The sequence below is a fragment of the Neofelis nebulosa genome, chromosome 5, assembly GCF_028018385.1.
Source record: "Neofelis nebulosa isolate mNeoNeb1 chromosome 5, mNeoNeb1.pri, whole genome shotgun sequence".
In the NCBI taxonomy this organism is placed as follows: Eukaryota; Metazoa; Chordata; class Mammalia; order Carnivora; family Felidae; genus Neofelis; species Neofelis nebulosa.
In genome coordinates, this window is record NC_080786.1 from 103,941,672 (window position 1) to 103,963,671 (window position 22,000).

The 22,000-nt window shown below is 35.7% G+C and overlaps 1 protein-coding gene across 13 annotated transcripts in view; it reads right to left on the reverse strand.

The window, feature by feature from the left end:
* DZIP3 (DAZ interacting zinc finger protein 3) overlaps positions 1–22,000 on the reverse strand; it is a 131,879-nt gene that overhangs the window by 100,889 nt on the left and 8,990 nt on the right. For 7 of the 13 annotated variants that reach the window (XM_058731487.1, XM_058731494.1, XM_058731497.1 and 4 more), the window contains exons 2-7: positions 14,887–14,985; positions 12,940–13,012; positions 10,501–10,656; positions 5,232–5,348; positions 2,378–2,458; positions 1,756–1,880 (exon numbers count right to left, since the gene is read on the reverse strand). In XM_058731487.1, coding sequence (XP_058587470.1) covers positions 1,756–1,880; positions 2,378–2,458; positions 5,232–5,348; positions 10,501–10,656; positions 12,940–13,012; positions 14,887–14,918 — 584 coding nt within the window. In that variant the 5' untranslated portion in view covers positions 14,919–14,985. Of the gene's footprint in view, positions 1–1,755; positions 1,881–2,377; positions 2,459–5,231; positions 5,349–10,500; positions 10,657–12,939; positions 13,013–14,886; positions 14,986–18,021; positions 18,148–18,257; positions 18,484–22,000 lie in introns of those variants that run through there. The other 6 variants (XM_058731490.1, XM_058731491.1, XM_058731492.1 and 3 more) reach the window with 5 other exon arrangements.

Below are 22,000 nucleotides of genomic sequence, written 5' to 3' on the forward strand. Positions count from 1 at the left end.
GTAATTAAGGTGGAAATGCAGGAAATTTGAAGACAGAGTATTAAAGAAAGTTCAAGGAGGTAAGGATATTATAATGGACTTACTACCTAAGACCAAAGAAGCCACCACTAAACACAGTTCCCTGGAAAGGCCCAGAGGACACTCTAACTATTAAAGCAGTGTTTTCAGGCAGTTCAGTGGTGGTTGTTTTCTATAGGCCAGGGATGAAAGTCAATGATGCTGTCATGTGACTGGGGTTTCTAGTTATCTGTGATATGGAAAACAGATTCTCTCCAACACCCATCAGTAAAGAGACTAAAGAATAGTTCACACATCTGGGGGAAGGACAGCAATACACATTCTCTGTCTTGTCTCACAGCTATGAGAATTCTCTCTACAATATAAAGAGATTTTGATCATCCTAAAATTCTGCAAAACATCACACCAGTCCACTATATTGATGACATCATGTTAGTAAATGGGAAGCAGGAAGTCTTCTGGGTACCCCAGTGAAAAACAAGCATGCCAGAGGATAGACGATAAACCTTACAAAAGAATTAGGTAACTACCACAGAGATGACTCTTCTGGGAATCCCATGGTTGGACATAGCAGTAATACTGCATAAGGATTTAAACTGCCTAATTCATCTTTCAAATCTCAAACATTATTTCCTCAAGAAGACTTCTCATTCCCATAACTAGACTGGGGGCCCAGTAAAAACTTTAATTATTCACTGTATTTTCCTTCATAGCTCTTTATTATATTTCCAAATTAATTAGTTGTATAACTGATTATTTGATTAAGGTCTACAAGATTCACTATAATGTCAGTTACATGAAGATAGGAACTGTTTTGCACATCATTGTATCCCCAATGCTATCTAGAGATGCTAGCACAGGCTCTAGAATATGATACATTCTTAGCAAATAAAATTAATGAATTATGCTACAAATGGCTAAGGGTACAAATAAGGAAACAATCCATATCGGTTCCCCCGTACAATTTCACTAAACATATAATCCCCAATGTTCCCCAAACAAAGCATCTGGACTCTTTCAATGCCTTAAAAGCTCATTTATACCTTAAACACCTATTCAACTGGTGATAGTATTAATAACTACAACCAGCATTTATTTTTGTGTTCTTAGCACTAATTTTTTTTAGTTTATTTATTTTGAAAGAGAGAGAGAGAGAAAGAGAGTGAGAGAGAGAGAGAGAGACAGAAAGTGAGAGAGAGACTCCCAAGCAGGCTCCATGCTGTTACCATGGAGCCCAATGCAGGGCTTGGTCTCACAAACTGTGAAATCATAACCTGATCTGATATCAAGAATTAACGCTTAACTGACTCAGCCACCCAGATGCCCGAGCACTTAATCATTTGCAACATCCCTATAAGGTTGGCACTATTATTAGTTCCATTTTATAGATAAAAAACATAAGGCTGGAAAAAAAAAAAAAAAGATAAGGCTAAGCAACACTACATTCCTTAGAGTCATTGATTAGATACATAGTAGAAAATGGATTTAAACCCAGGTCTGTCAGATTCCAAAGCCTATGGTCCCTAATGTCTTTGCTACACTGACTTTTACTGCCATGATCTGTTAGATTTGATATTTAATATTCTCAAATACATTAAAGAAATTATTTCTATAGGAACAGGTGAAGAAGACCCAGAAGAGCACAAATGTCATCATACCTAGTATAGTGCAAGAACTATCCATGTCACAATGCTAAAAGTTGAAAGACAAGATTTACCCATTTATTAAAACCCTTACCTCTTCTGGGCACATCGAAGCAAACCACGTCCAAAATAAACTAAAGACATAAAGTTTTCACAAATTTCATTTTCTTGGATCACCATCTTCATCACTAGAAATTTATTCTCTGCTTCTGTATAATCCTGTAGTAACATAAAACTAGGTTTGGCTGATGTAAAAAGCATTTTTTTTTTCTATTACAAGAATTATTTTCCAAACTGGAGAAATTAGGGCAGCTTTAATATTGATCTAGTCATGCAGTCATTTATTCACATCTCTAATCCTAGCATCTCTGTATGTGATCATATAGATAATATACTCAGTGATTAAAATACCTATTCACAAAAGAACTTAAGATCTTCCCTAGCCAACATTTCAAAATGAACATTTAGAGAATTTCTTTTTTTTTAATATATGAAATTTATTGTCAAATTGGTTTCCATACAACACCCAGTGCTCATCCCAAAAGATGCCCTCTTCAATGCCCATCACCTACCCTTCCCTCCCTCCCACCCCCCCATCAACCCTCAGTTTGTTCTCAGTTTTTAAGAGTTAGAGAATTTCTAAAATCAACATTTTGTTAAAATCAAGTCATCGTATGTGAAAACACTTACAATGGGCAATAATACATACTACATACCTCTTTCTTTCCTCTTTCAGTGAGTGCTACTCCATACAAAAATAATAATGTCAGATAATAACCAATATTAATCTGATGTGCCTAAAAAGAAAAAAATTAATTGGGTCTTTAGACGAAAATAGTTTTTAGTATAGTAAGTTTAATTAAATATCCTAGGCTACTCAGTAGTTATTAAAAAGAGTAAAAATTATCATATTATCGATCATCTAATAAGAGAAATAGCAAATACATTAGATGTATTTGATAATTCAACCCTGAAGAAGAAAGAGGATAATTGATAATCTCAAAATAAAACACTAGAGTGTGATTAAAGAAAATGAAAGCCATCAGGATTTATTTTCTCCTTCCCCCTCCTGCCCCCACATGCTACAAATGGCTAAGGATCTCCATACAGATGTAGCAGTGAGTACAACTACATTCTGAGTCCCTGAAGTCCTTCAAAACAGGAGGGTGGTCTTAGAGACTCCGGACACAACACCCACTGTACCAATGCTAACTTCCTGGTTTTGATAATATATACTGTTATGTAACACCTAACTATTGGGGAAAACTGAATGAAAGGTATTCAAAAACCTTTCTGCACTTCTGAATTGTACAGCTATATTTTTGCAACTTCTGTGCATCTAAAGTTACCTCAAATAAAAAGTTTAAACATTGTCCATGGAGAACAATATTGTACATTCTGTTCGTAAGCTCTCTATTGACTTAAGATCATAACCCTGTCTTTTGTCACATTAGCTTTTTACAAGACTGTCCCATAAACAAGATCTTTTGCAGGTACATAGGGATGATAAGCATCTGCAGGACAGAAGTCTTTTTCTTTACTGATCTAACTGTATTCTCTTACTTAGCATACTTCTCATGGCCAACAGTACACATTTATGAGGTAATTGGCTAGTGTTAGAAGTTTGGCTTCAAATTAATCTCAGGGCAAATAGACGTGCAGGTTTGCGCTCAATGGACCAAGTGAGTTTGTGTTCACATACCGGTTTCCATCTTAAAATTTCCATTTCTGCAGAGGAGGTAAAATGCAGTTCAGAGAATGGACTCTAAAGCCAAGACTACATGGATTTGTATCCTGACTCTACTACTTACTACCTGCTGAATTAAGCAAGTTGTTTAACCTCTTTGCTTCAGTTTCTAATCTATAAAATGGGAATAATGGTGGAGGGATGGTGGTTATGAAGAGCAAATGAGCTAATCCTTACAAAAAGTGCTTAGAACAGTGTCTGTCATATAGCAAACACTAAATAAGTGTAAGCTATTATTTTATAACTTAAAAAAAAAATTGGTTTCACAAATAAATACAACAGAGCCTTTGGCTCACACAAGTCTAAAAAGAACATTTTGAGAACAGGATAAGATGTGGAATTGTGGTAATGCTATAATCATAAATAAAAGGTAAAGAACTCAGGAATTTACAGATGTAAGTGGTAGGTTTCTGACCTACATGACTCTGCCCTTCCCTTCCTACCATCCCCCCCACTATTAGCAGGGATTATTCTAAGTACTGGAACTCAATGGATATAGAGATATTATTGGCAACTGTCCCCTGCCCTCACCCCACTGCCACCTCCTACCAAGTTGTTCCACCTATCCTTGGTGGCCTTGAGGAACAGTGAGAGCTACAGGATACAGCAGTAGGCTGCTCTGATCATGACGATTCCAATTCTGCTCAACAATGCTACCAGGAGAGGGATCTCTTCCATTTCTTAACGTAAGACTCATCATTGAAATAATGCCTAAGTACAGTAGGCTAAGCAATCAGCATCTGTTAATGCTCATTTATTTCACTTCCTGGCAACCTGGTCAGTGGGAGAAACAGCACATCTTCAGCATCCCAGAACTTCTTGCTGAATACTTGTTAATACAAACTCCCTTTTGTTGGCTCTTTTGACTCCATGTACAATTCCTTTAGGGTGGTATATATCACCACTTAGAACCCCCATCCCGAGAGTCCTAAATAAAGATGATTTCTCCACATCTTTATAATATGGGACTTGGTGTCTTTGGGTACCTTGGTTGGTACCTGGGTAGTCCTTTCTTGACAGTAACTCTAATCCATCTTCTACATGTGTACAAAATTTAGTTTACTGATCCAAATTATTCAAGCAACTGAGTTTTCCTTTTACTGTCTTATACTATTGGTTCTGATTTTTTTTTAAGGTTTATTCATTTTTCAGAGACAGAGAGAGAGAGTGTGAGCAGGGCATGGGCAGAGAGGGAGACACAGAATCTGAAACAGGCTCCAGGCTCTGAGCTGTCAGCACAGAGCCTGACGCAGGGCCTGAACTCACAGACGGCGAGATCATGACCTGCACTAAAGTCGGACACTTAACAGAGTGAGCCACCCAGACGCCCCATATTGGTTCTGATTTTTGATGCCAGGTTTATTCTTCCTCAGATTTTCTATTTATTTCTAACATACAAATATATCCTGTTAATTTTATCTCTCATGAGTACTCAATAACAGATGACAGAAGTTCCAATTTTTACAAATATAGTTATCAGAAGAGGAGCTGATTAATAACTAGGAGGAAAGCAAGTAGTAGTTTCTCAAGTTTATAACTATTTCAATTGGGAAAGTCCAATTTTACTATTTATTGAAGTTTCTCTTTATTGAAGATAAACAATTTTATAGTAAGGAAGGGACTAGATTAGGCTTATTATGGACATGCAGTCATCAAAAAGTACAAGACACAGGAAGGAAATAAATTTATGCATACTTTTTCTCTAGAGGTAAAAGGAAAATACAAACTGGTCTACACCTTAAAACAAGCATGCATTGGCTACCCTCTCATTGAGAAATGTTGTCCAAACCCATTATTTCAAACTTTCAAAAGAAAACACTTACAGTATAATTAGTAGCCTGAACATTCCTAAGTGCTGCTTCCAGTTGTGTTATCAAGCAACGTAAAGTTAAAACAGGAACAATTTCCTCCCCATTCTGACTGTTAGCTGCAACTTCTCTCTGTGGAAAATAATTTGGTCCAAAATTTAAGTTAAAGCAAATATCTACACTTATTTTTATTATGCAAATAATACATGCTCGTTGTAGAAAATCTGGAGAGGATTTAAAGAAAAAATCCACACCAGCGAGATACAATTGTTTTCTTGTTTATTTTTCAGTCTGACAAATGTTCTCTGTAACTATTTCCTCAAAACACTTAAAAAGCATTCCTAAGCCTGCTGAGGGGTTGGCCACAACCACTTCTATTAGTAATCCCAGTTTATTCTCATACCTTCTATCCTCTAAGCATAGCTAAAATCTTCCTTCCAGCCCTGACCCTGCAGGAAGCAGGAATGCTTGGCATTAATACCAACATGAGGGCAAGGCATCTTAAGCTACGATCTGATTGGAACCAAGCTAATATACGACTTATATCACAGTTTGTTACTGCCATGGATGAAATGAAAAGGAGGACTGTGTGTTATCTTTGCATCCATTTCCCAAGCCTTGTACCTACAAGTGCTTGGCTTAAATTCCATTATCTGTTTAATGATATATTATCTGTGTGGAAAGTTTAACCTACACTTTAACTTGGTTTCTAGTATACGATACTGCTCCGTTTTTCTCCTAGATAACTAGAGACTTTATTTCCGTCTCTCTAGCACTCAATTTAATGAACGTCTTCCCCATCATCACATACGTTCCCTAAAGTAACCCACTGTCATGTTTTTAAGTAGTGTCTACGTACTGACAGTTTGCAAGCTTATATTTCCAGCTCAGAACCATCCCCTTAATTCCAGACTCATATATCCAACCAGTCACTCAACAGTAGCTCTTGAATTTGAGTAGGCATATAAAACCTAACACTGAAGTTCCACCTCCTTTAGAACTAAAAAAGCTGGACAAAATGTAGAAGCCATTTTTTGAAAGCAACAGAAAGCTACGAAGGCATTGAAAATCTCTGGAGCCAACATTCAGACATGAGACTGACTTTTGGAGCCACTTTTCTCCTTAAGGCAATTGACATTTTCAGTTGTGGCTAAGATGTTAGGCGTAGCTTTTAGCCAACTTACAAAGCTGGGGGGAAAAACAGAGTGTATGACCTATCAAGGATGAGGGACCCTGGTAAACACCTCATCCTTTGGTGCAGACTCTGAAGAAATATACCCTTAAAGTAAGAGTGTCTGTTTTGGTTCCAGTTTGAATGCAAGTAGTTTATTTGGGAGGTTCAGAGAACAATGGTGGAGAATAGAGATGTGATTCAGGGAAGGAAAAACAAGCTTTAAATTAATGGGTAAGTTATTAAGTTAGTTACCCACAGTGGGCAGCTGGGGTTAATAGAACAGAGAGACTCTGTAAACCAGTGAAAAATACAAGCTGCAGTATTATTCAACTCAAGGGGAGAGAAAACTGGAATATTTGCAGAACTCCCAAGGCTTATTGAGTGGTGATGGGGTGACATGAGAATATTAATTCCTTGGGATTTCTGAACTGCCATGAGTACAGCCTTCTGTAGTTTCAGGGAAAAAAAAAAAGCCTTGAGGCATAGACACATGGAAAACTGGAGATTGTCCAGAGCATACTGAAATAAGAGTTCAAGGGGCCAGGAGTTATGTGCAGGACACTCACAGTATCTACTACAAAAGGGAAAACATAAATAGACCCTTCTTCACAGAACAGAAGCTTGGAAACATCTCAATCCCTAGTTGAATGAAGTGATCTGCCAGAAAAGCACAAAGAAGCATTACTAAGGGAAGATTCTGTCCAGTTCTTCTAGTACTTCTCAAAGCAACGTTGCTCTAAATCAACTCTAGCAGCCACTGCAGGTAGCAGAATTCTCTATCATCCTTTAGATGACTGTGGAATTAATTTTGATGTTTTCATGTTCATTCATGATTTAAGTTATTTTTGCCTTTTTCTTAAGATTTTTAGCAGGGGGCTATCAATTTTACTGATCTTTAAAAAAAACAAGTTTTGGCTTTATTGACTTTTTTATTCTATTTCAATAAACTTAGATATCTTTATTTTTTTTTTTAATTTTTTTTTTTCAACGTTTTTTTTAATTTATTTTTGGGACAGAGAGAGACAGAGCATGAACGGGGGAGGGGCAGAGAGAGAGGGAGACACAGAATTGGAAACAGGCTCCAGGCTCCGAGCCATCAGCCCAGAGCCCGACGCGGGGCTCGAACTCACGGACCGCGAGATCGTGACCTGGCTGAAGTCGGACGCTTAACCGACTGCGCCACCCAGGCGCCCCTAGATATCTTTATTACTTCCTTCTTTTGACTTTGTTTTTAATTTACCGTTCTTCCATTAATTTCCTGAATTTTATGTTTAGATGACTGATATTCAACCTTGCTTCATTGTCTAATACATGTATTTCAAATTATAAATATTCCTTGAAACACATATTTTACTTATAACACAAGTTTTGATATACATTTTTTATTCAGTTCAAAAATTTACCTAATTTCCATTGTGATTTCTGACCCATGGGTTACTCTTAAGAACAATGATTTTTTAGTTAATCTTTCTGTATTGATTTATAAGTGAATTGTACAGTAGTTTGAGAATATGCTCTATATATTGTGATCCTTTGATGAGACTTGCTTTGTGACTAACACATGGTCAATTTTTGTAAATGCACTTAAAAAGTATGTATATTCTGCCACTGTTGGGTATCGTGTTTCATGTTTTGTGTGTGTGTGTGTGTGTGCGCGCGCGTCAATTAGATCAACTTTGCTATCATTCTACCTATTTTGTGTCCATGTTCTATCAGTTATTAAGAGAGTCATGTTAAAATCTACTGGGATTATTAATTTGTCCAGTTTCCATTCAATATTATCAATTTACTCACCTTCTCATATGTAACAGTTCTGTATGTATTTGAGTCTACTCTGGAATTTCTCTTCTATTTTCTAGACTTGCCAACTGAATCAGGAGCAAGTAATACAATCTTACACTTATGAGAGCTTCACATTAAGTTTCAATATCTAGGTGGGCAAATTCCCAGCCTGTCTCCCCTACACTTTTCTAATTTTCTTGGCTATTTTTCCTTTTATTTCCCATCTGAACTTTAGAATTAGCTTTCAGTAATAACAAAACCAAAAACAACATACTTGATCATTTTTATTGGAATTATGTGAGATACAGACAGCTTTATCACATTGTGTCTTCTTACATGTATTGCTTTTCATTTGGTCTTTTTTTCTTACCTTTATTAGAATTTTATAAATCTCTATTTAGTTTTAATATAAAGTATTGATTTCTAAACTTAATGTGAAAAAAATCATTGTGTAGATACTTGCTAAAATGCAGATTCCCAGACCTACCCCCAGAGATTTTGATTCTTTAGGACTTTAGTATGGGGTTCAGATAGTCTCATGTAGGTGGTATAGGAAAAATTTTGAGAAATACTAGTTCATATCTTATATATTTCTTGAGTGTTTTCCTAGGTATTTTCCCTTTTTTATTGCTATTATAAATAAGTACTCTTTCATCTATATCTTCTAATTGGCTGTTGTTTGCATATAGAAAAGCTACTGATTGTTGTTTCTGGGTGATTTCCAACAGATAAGAGGAAAATAGTGGCATAATTCCATCAGTTTCAAACCAGAATTCATACTGGAAAATTATCTCAGTTAAGGTTATAATTGTATGTAGTCTTTGGATATTTGTAGAGCTTGTTTGAATTGTTAATCATAACAGTATTGATTTGTTTCATGGAAATAATTAATAATGTATTCTTCCACAGAAAAGGCAACCATGGAATTGCCCCAATTAAAAGCTACAAAGAAATGAGTAGAACATTTTCTTTAACTTTGAAAAACTCCATTCATTTAGGAACTGATATCCATCTTATGCTGAAAGTTTCACAAATTATCTAAAAAAACTATTTCCAAAATGAAAATCTACAGTATATTCTCTATAGTATTTATTTTATTCATAAATAAAAAAGTTTAGGACATTATTTTTCTTCATCTTACATTCTTGAAAAAGTTGTTAACGTTCTACAAATTAGGAAAACTGAAAGCAATTCCCTGTCCCAGGGTGGCATGTTATGGGTTACTGGTAGAATAAAAATAAACACTAGACCTCACAGTCAATGGCTTACTGGCTACTAACCCATATTCCCACCATTATTCTTGAAAGGCTAGTACCAACTAACTTATTTCATTAATAAAAGTCTGTAAGTCAAGGCCCTTTGCAAAAAGTAAGATGAAGATTTCAAGACTTTAGCTACACTATTGTGAGAAAGAAAGGAGGGAGGAAAAGAGTCACTGTGAAGTAATAAGAAATACATACATGATTTCTGCTCCTAGTTCCTGATAATTTCTGGTCTTTGACTCTGGGTCCTGACACAGAGCTCCTAAAGCCCTGGGAATTTCCTAGGTGATAGGCGTATCTTTTGTTCTAATGAGATGACACTCAGCAGGCTCCTGGATAGGGCTGGTCACCAGAAACACCAAGCCATGATTAGAAGCTTGAAGCTTTTAGCCCTATCCCCCATTCCCAGAGGGAGAGGGGCTGGGCACTGAATTAGTAATTATCAATGATGATATGATATGATACAGCCTCCATAAAAAATCCTGGAAGTATACAGTTCAAAGAACTTCCAGATTGGCGAACACATCCACATGCCAGGGGAGCAGTGGCACATCCCAACTCCACAGAGGTAGATGCTCCTCTACTTGGAACCCTTCCAGACCTTGCCGTATATATCTCTTCATTTGGCTCATCTAAATCCTTTATCATAGCCTTTATTATATAATAAATTGATAAACATTAAGTGTTTGCTAACTATACTAGCAAATTGTGGGACCCAAAAGGGGTCATGGGAGCCCCAATCTATAGCCAGTTGGTCAGAAGTATTAGAGACAACCTAGGACTTGTGACTGGTGTCTGAATTGGGGCAGATTTGTGGGACTGGGACTGAGCCCTTAACTTGTGGGATCTGATACTAACTCTAGGTAGATAGTGTTAGAATTGAATTGACTTGTAGGATGACTAGTTAGTATAGGAGAATTGGTGTGGGAATAAATCCACACACCTAGTGTCAAAAGTGCTGTGAGGGTAGTAGCAGTGTGAGAGTAAAGGAAAATAGTATGTTTTCCCTGGAGAGTCCTATACAAAGAGTTGCACTTCTGTCTCAAAGAACAAATTATAATCTTACCTGCATGATTTGGAAGGAAAAATTTTCTTGTAAGAACTTCTTAATGTGAGGGACCACACCTTTTGGTAGAGTATTAATTGCATTCAATAACTTCTTCATCTCTACTAGTAGGTTAACAGAGACAAGATCGGTAGGTGTGTCCTTTTCCTGTTTATCCTAGAAGACATTATTAATTAAAACTTTCCATAATTATACATGTTCATATTACTCTAATATTAAGACCAAATATTTTTAAAAAGTGCCTTTACATACTATATGTAGATCACTGTGACAGACCTATAGAAAATCCAAGTAAGAATAAGACATTCTCTCTGCTTTCAAGGAACTTAAAACATAACAGGAAATCTAAGACCAAAACTATGGAAGCTTTAATATATTCATTTAATGCATTAATTTAATACATTCATCATAAATTCATTTGAAAGTTATAAATGAAAGTAGATATTTTAAGATGTGAAACTTATACCATTTTTTATAGAGTAGTGAATTAGAAAACATCATACTTATAAACAAAGTAGTAAAATAGAATGACTCTTAATTCGGTCAGAACTGAGTAAGTCATAATAATCTTGGGTCTACAGGAACTCATTCTTACAAACTTAATGAAGCCATAATTAATGGTTAATCAATAGCTATACAGTCAAGTCCTGGATTATTTATTAACATTAGTTGTGAGGAATGAGTGGGCGATAGAAAGGGAGATGTGCCTGGATGATGGCCTTCCTTCAAATCTTAACATGATACCTCAGTTCCTATACACTGTTTAAATTTATGGAATATGAATATGTTGTTGCTGACCTCTGATAATCAGAACTGACAGTTTCTTACTAAGGAGCCATGCAAAACTTGAGTCACTGAAATGCCCTGGTGGGGGTGATTCCTTGATCATCAGGTCTCCAACAGACTAGAATTACCCAGGAAAGTGACTAGGAATCAGTAAAGTCCATAATAGAGTCCCATCTGCCTACTCTCCCCTTCTGGATTTGAGTCTTAAATTAGGATTCCTCCATTCCCATCAATACCCAACAAATAATCTTACATTTTATAATATTTCATTGTATGAAAATTATATCCAAAAATGAAGGAAAATGTTAACAGTTTGCTACATCTCAGTGAAGGGTATATAAGTATCCTTTGTATTATTCTTGCAACTTTTCTGTAGGTTTGATATTTTTCAAAAAGTTCAAAAAAACAAAAACAAAACTTCCACAATAGATAGACCCTTAAAAAGAATAACCACTGTTAGTACTGCACACATTTCAAACTAAAGGTCAATTCTGCAGTCAAAAAACACCACAAACTCATCTTATACTAATTACCAAATTGATAAGCAAGATTATGGCATGAATAAAAATTTTTAATAGGGCATACTAAGCTTCACATTTATTATTTTTATCTATAAATATGATTTCAGTTAGTTGTTATTAATTATATAAATTCCATCTTTTAAGTCAGATATTAAGATATTTGATGCTCAAATCATTTTTGTAAAATTAATTTAGCCTCTAAACCAAATTCAGGTCAAAGTTTCTACTGCATTTGATTTCTGTATTTCCAGTTCTGTAGTTAAAAAAATATATTCTGGATCTAATCTCCCTGGTTCAAGTATATTTCCCTATGTACATCTGCATATATTGTATTTTGTATTTGTATTGTATTTTTCTGCAACAGCTTTGGTAGCGATAACCTCATGCAGGTGAATATGATTATTTTATGTTTATATTTTCTCTTCCTATATTACTTGATAATCTTATAAGCTTTGTTAACAGTGCACATCAATAATCATATATAACTATGTATATGGTTAAAATTGCACTAAAAGGAACCAAATAGCTCTTCATCCAACCTTAGTTAAATATAAGCACATGTGATATTTATGTATCTGTGTGGATGTGTGCTTTTATATATATATGTGTGTATACATATATATGTCTTTTTTAAGCTACGACAAAATTTATTGTCATTGCCAATATAAGCCTTATATTAACGTACACTTTAGTTATTCTTTCATTTTGAACTGGAAGTTCTAACAGTAAAGATAAAAACAGGAAAGAGAATTTCAAAACAACTCTGAAATGCCTTACTAAATAAAATTCTGTGTGTGTGTTTTCATGTGTATAGTTTTTATTTTGTTTGGATTTTGCTTTTAAAAGACAAATAAGAGATTCTTAAAATTGATTGTTGGGATGTTCTGGGAAAGTCAATTCAATCACCTACTAATTTTAACTTCTAGTGAGAATTGGTGCTTCTAATAACTTTGAGACACACATATCAATTATCAGAGAGCTTTCATTATGACCATACTTTTACTTGTAAAGGAAGGAAAGTAGACTCACCCCCAAATTTTTAACAAACATTTTAACTGACTAGATTTAGAATTATGTTGTCATACCTAATTAATCATTATTAATTAACAATGAAAATTAAATCTTCTCTTACCAGTTGATCAGTTGATTTTTCTACCTTATTCTTGATGTCCTCCTTAATCTGCCCCTCCACAGGAGGATCCCTACTTTAAATGAAAAATAAAGGTGTATTCAGAGGGTCTCCTTACAAAGAACACAATTAAACTGCAGTAGTAAAGAATCTAACAGGTGAATTTGTCTGAAAGTTCAAAAGTATAAACAATGTATAGCAAAGACTGATAACTCAAGCTAAAGAAAAAAATTATGCTGTCCCTTACTAAATGGTGATAAACAGAACTGAAGGCTGATGTAAAAAGCTTTACTTGAATAGACACACAATAGACCAAAATAATGGGGAAATTTAAACTTTATAGCACTGCTTCAGTATAAAGAAAAAAGGATCTTAAGAAGCCTCATGTTGTGTGTGTGTATATGTGCATGCATTTATTAAGATAATAAAGGTTTGGAAAGGATCTATCTTATGTAGATCCTTTTATATTTTGTTTCAAGTTCCTGGTATTATAGTCATCCAGTTTTCCAAAATAATTTTTTAAAATTGAGGGAGAATATCGTATTTAAAAACCAACTATTTTTGTAAAAATGAATAACTTGACAAGTTTTGCTTCTGGCATTGGTTTAAAATGCAAACATATATGGTGTTACATACAGAACTGAAAAAATTTATTGCTTTTGCCTACATACAGAACCATGATATTAGGCCCATAAGAATTCTATACACTAGCAGAGATAAAACTGAGGTGAGAAACATATCAATTCATTTACTCAGCATTATACTTTATAAAAATTATCCCATTTTACTTCACATTTATGTATTCATCTCATAGACAATCATTTATCATCTTCCGCTATGCCAACAGATTTTGTCAGGGGAAACTGGGACAGATAAACAGTACAGTATTATCCACATAGTGACAGTTTCAACAAAAGATGATTTATACACACAAACAATACTTCACAAGATGGTTCTCAGTGCTCTTTAAAATGTCATTGCAAAGAAAAACCTCTTAACTATCTTTTTATCCACTTCTAAGCCCCACTCCAAAAAGGAACATAAGGAATTTTCTTGTGTTGTCAAGGAATAAGAAATAGTGCACCAGTATTCTGAAGCCTCTCAATTTTTGTAGAAGAGTACATAAAGTTCTCAAATGCATACCCTACTTGCTAACTCCATTTCATGGAGTTCAAGCCAACAGTTCTCAGTCTCAGATGCTTATTAAAATCACCTGTGAAGCTTTTGAACAACCTACTTCAGAGCTTCTTAATCCAAAGTGTAGGATGTGGGCTGCTATATTCACCAGTTTTCCTAACAAATTTGGTATGTAAGCTTAACTAATCCTCACTCCCTCCCCAATATTAAAATGGCTCTATTAAAGGTTACTAATGAAATCCTGCTTGTTATGTCAACAGATTTGTCTTAGTTCTTCATTCTACCTAGCCTTTCTGCATTATTTAACATTGCCCATCATACCCTCCAACCTCCTGTGGAAACTTCTGCATTCTTTGTGGCTGCTGGTTCTCCTCCTAGCTCTCTACTCCTCAGTTTGTACCACTGACTACCCCTCTTCCTCTCATTCATCTTATTCGTTTATTATTAATACTTAATACAGAACAATATACATTAACAGAATCAAACCATGCTCCTGATATATTAGAAAAGGAAGGTACATCAACAGTCACTATGGCAGTCACTTTAAGATGGGTAAATTGATGTCCAGAGAGGTTATATACCTAGAAAGTAGCAAAGCTGGAACTAGAGTTTAGCCAGAGTATAGTACTTAAGAGAAATTTCCTGAAATTAGATTTCCCCCCATCTACATCCCCCACTAATCAAAGTTGCTAAACTGTCTTGAAGCATAAAGGTGTCTCATCTATACTAGCTTCCCAAGGTTATATGGAAAGGACAAATGTTGTGTCTTCAAATGCAACAAACATGGTTGGTTTTTGTCAACCTATCCCTTACCTCATAAAAAACTGTTCTGGTAGAGAATCCATGCTGCAGAATGTGTTTTGCAAAAGTCTTATTCAAATGTTTACAGACTTTTACTACTGATGTTTAAAGCTGCAAGAAAAGTAATATTTTTAATGGTCAAGTAGAAGGATTACATTCTTTTCCCCCACTATAAAAATATATATGATCATTAAAGAAATAGTTGTAATAGTTGAAATAGTTGTAAAAGAAAATGAAAATTACATAGTTTGGCCATCCAAAGGTAAGTCACTACCTACATTTTAATATTTTACTTCTTCCAGCATACGTATATTTTACCAACTTGTAATCATACTGGATAAATGATGTTCTACATTATGGTTTTCACCACTGAGCACTATATCAAAAGCATCTTTCATGTGATATTATACTCCTAGTATCTATTCTCAATGGTTACATAAGAATTGGCTGACTGGGGTTTCCTAGACCATTAATTTATAGATGGACATTTAGATTGTTTCCTATTTTACCTTTATGATTATTCTAAGAAATTCTCATAAGTAGAATTTCTCAGTCAAAAGACAAATATTTTAAGCCTCTTGGTGCATCTAAATGGCTTCCCCAGAAGTTTATGCTAATTTATTTTCCACAGAGTACATGAGTTTCTGTTTAATGCAATCTTCATTAACACTAATTGTTTTGTTTTCCTTATTCTAAAGGTAACATTTAGCCACCTTCCCCCAAAATCATGATTCTATGTCTTCATAAAATAGGAAAGGTGAGATGTACACTCTCTGGTTCAAATATCAATGAATGTCGTGGATGTTACCTGAAAGAAAAAAAAAAACTGCCGCCACACAAATGAAAATAAAAAGAATATCCATTTGTACATCTATTTATATAACTCTCTATTCAATTATTCCAAGAGTAACTCTTCTAAAATTAGTCACATTTACACCCTGATGTTTATAGCAGCACTACCTACAATAGCCAAATTATGGAAGCAGCCTAAGTGTCCATTGATAGATGAATGGATAAAGAAGAGGTGGTATTTGTATACAAGGGAATATTATTCATCCATAAAAGAGAATGAAATCCTACCATCTGCAATGACATGGATGGAGCTAGAGAGTATTATGCCAAGAGAAAGGCAAATACCACATGACTTCACTCAAATGTGGAATTTAAGAAATAGATGAGCAAAGGAAAAAAAGAGAGACAAACCAAGAAACAGACTCTTAATTACAGAGACTGATGGTTACCAGAGGGGAGGTAGGTGGGGTTATGTAGGTGATGAGGATTAAGGAGTGCACGTGTTGTGATGAGCACCAGGTGATGTATGGAATTGCTGAATCACTATACTGTACACCTGAAATTAATAGAACACTATATATTAACTAGAACTAAAATAAAACAAAACAAACCCCACTAATAGCATGTATAATATACAGCTGTAAGCTAGATCAGCAGAACTTTTGAAGGCCCATTATTAAAATGCAGTTCAGCATAGGTAATTCCCAAATAAAGAAAACATGTTCCACAAGATCATTTGCAAGTCACCTATCCATTCAGATTGTATTTACTCAAAGAAACACTATTTTACATGATACTGACTCTCCCTTAAAAGCCAGAAAAAGCCAACCAAACATGTAGAAAAGAAGTAACGGCTAGACCTGAACCTTCATAAGCCTTGAGGCCTGAGTATCCCGTCATTAGTGAGCTGAATAGGGAAGGGGGCAATTTGGTGCCTGACTAAAAGAAGTCCTGGGAGATCATCTGCAAAACTAATATTCCTAATTATGATACTGCCTGTAGATATTTTCTATATTTGACTCACACCAGCTCTAAGTTACAAAGGTAAGGGTAATTCTCTCAACAATCCAATGGATACTTTCTAATCAAAACACAAATGCAAACATTTACACACACACACACACACACACACACACCCATCTAATTTCTTCGTTTACTAACAAGTGTTGGCAAGGATGTGGACGCAAGGAACCCTCATACACTGTTGGTGGGAGTGTAAATTGGTGTAGCCATTGTGGAAAACAGTATGCAGGTTCTTCAAAAAATTAAAATTAGAAATACCATATGACCCAATAATTCTAAGTATTTACTCAAAGAAATTAAAAACATTAATTTGAAAAGATCTTTGCACCCCTGCAGCATTATTTACAATAGCCAAGAAATGGAATCAATCCAAGTGTCCACCAATAGATGAATAGATACAGATGTGATATATATACATAAACACATACACTGAAATATTATTCAATACTTGAAAAGGACGAGATCTTGCTGTTTGTGACAACATGGGTGGATCTAGAGGGTATTAGCTAAATGAAATAAGTCATTATTTCATTCAAACAAATGAATAAACAAAAAACAGAATCAGACCTATAAATACAGACAACTGATGGTTGCCAGAGGGAAGGGGATAAGACGCACGGGCAAAACGCATGAAGAGGAGTAGGAGATACAGGCTTCCAGTTATGGAATAAGTCACAGGAATAAAAGGCACAGCATAGAAATATAGTGAATAATACTATAATAACATATCATGACAGATGGCAGCTACACTTGTGATGAGCATAGCATAACCTATAGACATAATGAATCATTATGTTATACACCTGAAACTAACATAACATTAAATGCAAACTATACTTTAAAAAAAAAGGTTAAAAAATAAATTTCCTCATTTAAAAGACAGTTTTCTAACACCTCTTAGTTTCTTGCCCATCCCTAACAAAAATGTCTTACTGTCAGTATATCTCACCTATGCAGAATCCAGTTCTCCTAGATATTTTATAGTTTTACTCTTATTTTTAAAAACTCAATAAGCAAATATGTCAATTTAAATTTGCATTCTTCGTTCAATACCAATGAAAGATCTAACCTAACACTAATGATGAAGAGGTTTTTATTCTCTCACACTAGATCAGATCTGTTTCATCTCTTCAATAAAGCTTTATAAAAAAGGACGTGGCTTTGGGAATTCTAGGACTGTGATCAAACTGCTTTTCTTTTATAGCTTCTATAACCTCCCTGCTTATTTTAATAAAAAGTTAGGCATTATCTCACAGATTATACAAAAGCACACCTTTTCTAGACAAAGCAGTCCCCCTCATTTCCAGAATTTAAAAGCCCAGACACAGATACCTCCCCCTCTGATAAGCTCTCCTTCAGGCAGTTGTTTGCACAGATCACAGGCTGAAAAGGGAAGAAAGTCCTCTGGTAACAAGGTAGAGAAGATGGAAGGCCTCTGCTAAGCTATTCAGTGCTCAGCTTGAAAAAGAAAAGGATATAGTATTAATTAATAAATCAGAAGATATTTGGAGCCTGAATTAAGAATTAAGAAAAGCTAATGGCTTTTTTAGTCTGCTTAGAAATACAACCTGAGATGAATCTCTGTGGTGAAAGGTTTTCCAGGAGAATATCATCAACCCCATCATTTCCCCAGGAGCTAAGCAGATCATGTGTGGCAAACCCTACTGCAATAGCAGCAGCCGCGGTGACGGTGGCACTTTACAGCCTCTGCTGGGAAGGAAGGCGTAAGTGCCTAGCAACAGAAAGGAAGTAGCCAGCCCGAAACATTAACACACTGCTTCTAAAATAATCCAGAGGTTCTTACCATTCTAGAAGAGGCTGAAGGAAACCTTCAAAATCAGGGTTAACATGGGATAAAGGATGAATCTGGTTTCCCCTGGTGTGTTCATCTCAACAGGCTTTCCCTGTCAGCAGGAAACTAAAAATTTACCTCCCTTCCTGGAACTGAGGGATTGCTTGTCCACAGGAACCTATTCAGGTGCTAGCTAATTGATCAGAGGGCAAGTTAAAGGTCAGTGTCAATTTCTAGCACACCTTTATCCACCAAGCAAAATGATCTTACCCACAGGCTGTTTTACTGGTAAAAAACAAAGTCCTGCCATCTTTATCCTTATCCAACAGTAAAATGCCTTTCTTACTGCTCCCTCTGAGCTCCCAGCTCCCTCTTTCCCTCTTATCTACTGAAATTGTATCAAACTTTTTTTAATCGCAAAAGTATTCCACCTCCCCCTACTTTTAAAGGTGGCTTATTCACAACAAAGCAGGCAGTTTTGTTTCTAATTGTTTAATCATTCATTCAAATGTTTACCTTACAGCACTTGTCACCTCAACATTATAAAAGCACACTGTTTTTTAAATCTACTTGAGTGCTCATCGTAAGTCATCTGACCAAGTTAGAGGCTCTAACTAGCCAAAAAGTTCACATTTCAGTGTGTGGGTAGATAGATGTCCCATGGATTTACTACTCTTGTCAGTTCTGGCCCTTACAGATCACACAATGCCAGATGGAAAAAGGGAGTTATCGTGTGCAAAAACATTAAAATTCAACTCATTTTTCTCAATGCTATTAGTTTGAAAACAAAATAATATATTTTTCAAGAGAGAAATTCAGTTGTGAGAACTTTTCTTGTGCCCACTAAATCTGGGTTCCTCTATCTTGACACTATGGACATTTTAGGCTAGATGAAGCTTTGTTATGGAAGATACACTCTGCATTTTAAAGATGTTTTGGAGCACCACTAGCTTCTACCTCATAGGTGCCAAAAGCAACTCTCTCCCACCTCTCGGGTCCATTGTGAAAACCAAAAGTGTTTCCAAGCACTGCCAAATGTCCCCTGGGGGACAATATGCCCCAGTTGAGAACCACCTAAATGATTTAAAATGAAAAGAGCCTGGGTGGCTCGGTTGGTTAAGCGTCTGACTATTGATTTCGGCTCAGGTCATGATCCAACAGTTTGCGAGATAGAGCCCTGCGTCTGGCTCTGTGCTGACAGTGTGGAGCCTGCTTGGGATTCCTGGTCTCCCTTTCTCTCTGCCCCTCTCCCACTCTCTCTCTCAAAAATAAACAAACATTTAAAAAAAATACAAAGGTTAATTAAGTAAACACATAACAGATTGTTCTGAGGAAGAACACTAAGACTATCCTGGTATTATGTAATATTTACAATCATTTGTCTACAAGAAAGAAAAATGACATAAAGTACCTCATTTAGATTTCATATCAATGTCAAAAGTTGAGAGATTGCATAGCATTGGTAGTTAAGAGCACAAAAATATTGGAATACTCCTGCAAGGGTATACAGAACTGCTTTGATACACATTAGCTATGCAACCTTGCTTGAAACTAATTAACATCTGTGCTTCAGTTTCCTCATCTGGAAAATAAAGATGGTACCCACTTTAGGTTCCTCAAAAAATTAATAGAACTACCCTATGACCCAGCAATTACACTACTAGACATTTATCCAAGGGATATAGGCATGCTGTTTCGAAGGGACACATGCACCCCAACGTTTACAGCAGCACTATCAACAATAGCCAAAGTATGGAAAGAGCCCAAATGTCCATCGATGGATGAATGGACAAAGATGTGGTGTATATGCACAATGGAGTATTACTCGGCAATCAAAAAGAATGAAATCTTGCCATTTTCAACTACATGGATGGAACTAGAGGGTATTATGCTAAGCGAAATTAGTCAGAGAAAGACAAGTATCATATGACTTCACTCATGAGGACTTTAAGACACAAGACAGATGAACATAAAGGAAGTGAAGCAAAAATAATACGAAAACAGGGAAGGGGACAAAACATAAGAGACTCTTAAATATGGAGAACAGAGGGTTACTGGAGGGGTGGTGGGAGGGAGGATGGGCTAAATGGGTAAGGAGCATCAAGGAATTTACTCCTGAAATCATTGTTGCACTATATGCCAACTTGGATGTAAATTTAAAAATAAAAAACAAAACAAAACAAAAAAGATGGTACTTGCTTCACAGGGTCATCAAGATTAAATGTTTAAAATATGTAATAGAACAAGACCTAGCACATAGTAATTACTATGTAAGTGTTACTATCATCCCTTCATTATCATCAACAAATTTTGTTTAAATTTGTAGCAAAATCAGGTTTTTCTTCCAATTCTCTACCTTGATGGAGAATTGCTACCATATGGAAAGGAAAGGTAATAATGAGCTTGAGAGCTGGGACAAAAAACACATTTTTCAAATATATCCCACATGGCACAAATGCAGCTTAGTTTGCACATTTGGCATCTTGGGTTTTTCACATCAGCACATATGACACATGTCATATTCCTTAAACAGTATACCATTGTATAAATGTATCATTTCACCAGACAACTATTGATAAACACTTCCTCTCTGGTCTTCCCTTTTTTTCTTTTGCTATTACTAACAATGCTGCAATAAACAACCTGAACATGCAACTTGGTAAAATCTTGATAGCTATTTTACAAAGCTGGATTTACAGTACACCTGGGTGGCTCAGTAGGCTGAGCGTTCAACTATTAATTTCGGCTCAAGTCATGATCCCAGGTCATGAGATAAAGCCCTATGTCTGGCTCTGCACTAAGTGGAGCCTGCCTGAGATTCTCTCTCCTCTCTCTCTGTCTCTCTGTCTCTCTGTCTCTGCCCCTCTCCCCCACTCACACTCGCTCGCTCTCTCAAAACAAGAACAAAAAAGTTGGTTTATGACATCAGCACTGAATTACAGAAGTATTTCAGAAGTTCAGGGGTCTGTTAGCAAAGCAGGTCTCTGACACTGCTTGTTAACACTTCTGCTAGATTTTCTCAAAAGAATTCCAAAAAATTCCTTAGAGATGTGAGATGTTTTGCTCCATATGAGTAGTAATTACTTCAAGGCTTAAAACATTACGAAGAGGATGCTTTCTAGGAATAAGGCAAGACATTAGTAATGGAAGTTTCCTTATAACCAAAATTTTAAATATTATTGATCTGATTATGTTTACTATGCAAGCAGCAACAGCCATTCTTGGTGGCTTTTAAAGTAGAGGCTCTATGACTCTAGCACTCTGAAAGTCTTTATTACTCAAGTGTGAGCTCCAGGTAGACAAGAATGGCTAGGACCATCAGGTTAGACTCACACAGGTTATACCATTATTTTGTTACTGTTGTAAGAGTGAACAAAATATATTGATTATTTGGTTTTCTAATTTTCCATTAATTTCTTCCATTTTTTTATCTGACTTCCTGGCAAGGCCACAAAATGAACATAGCTAGCTAGACACAAGTAGCCAAAACATTATTTTACCCCAAAGAAAAAATAGTTT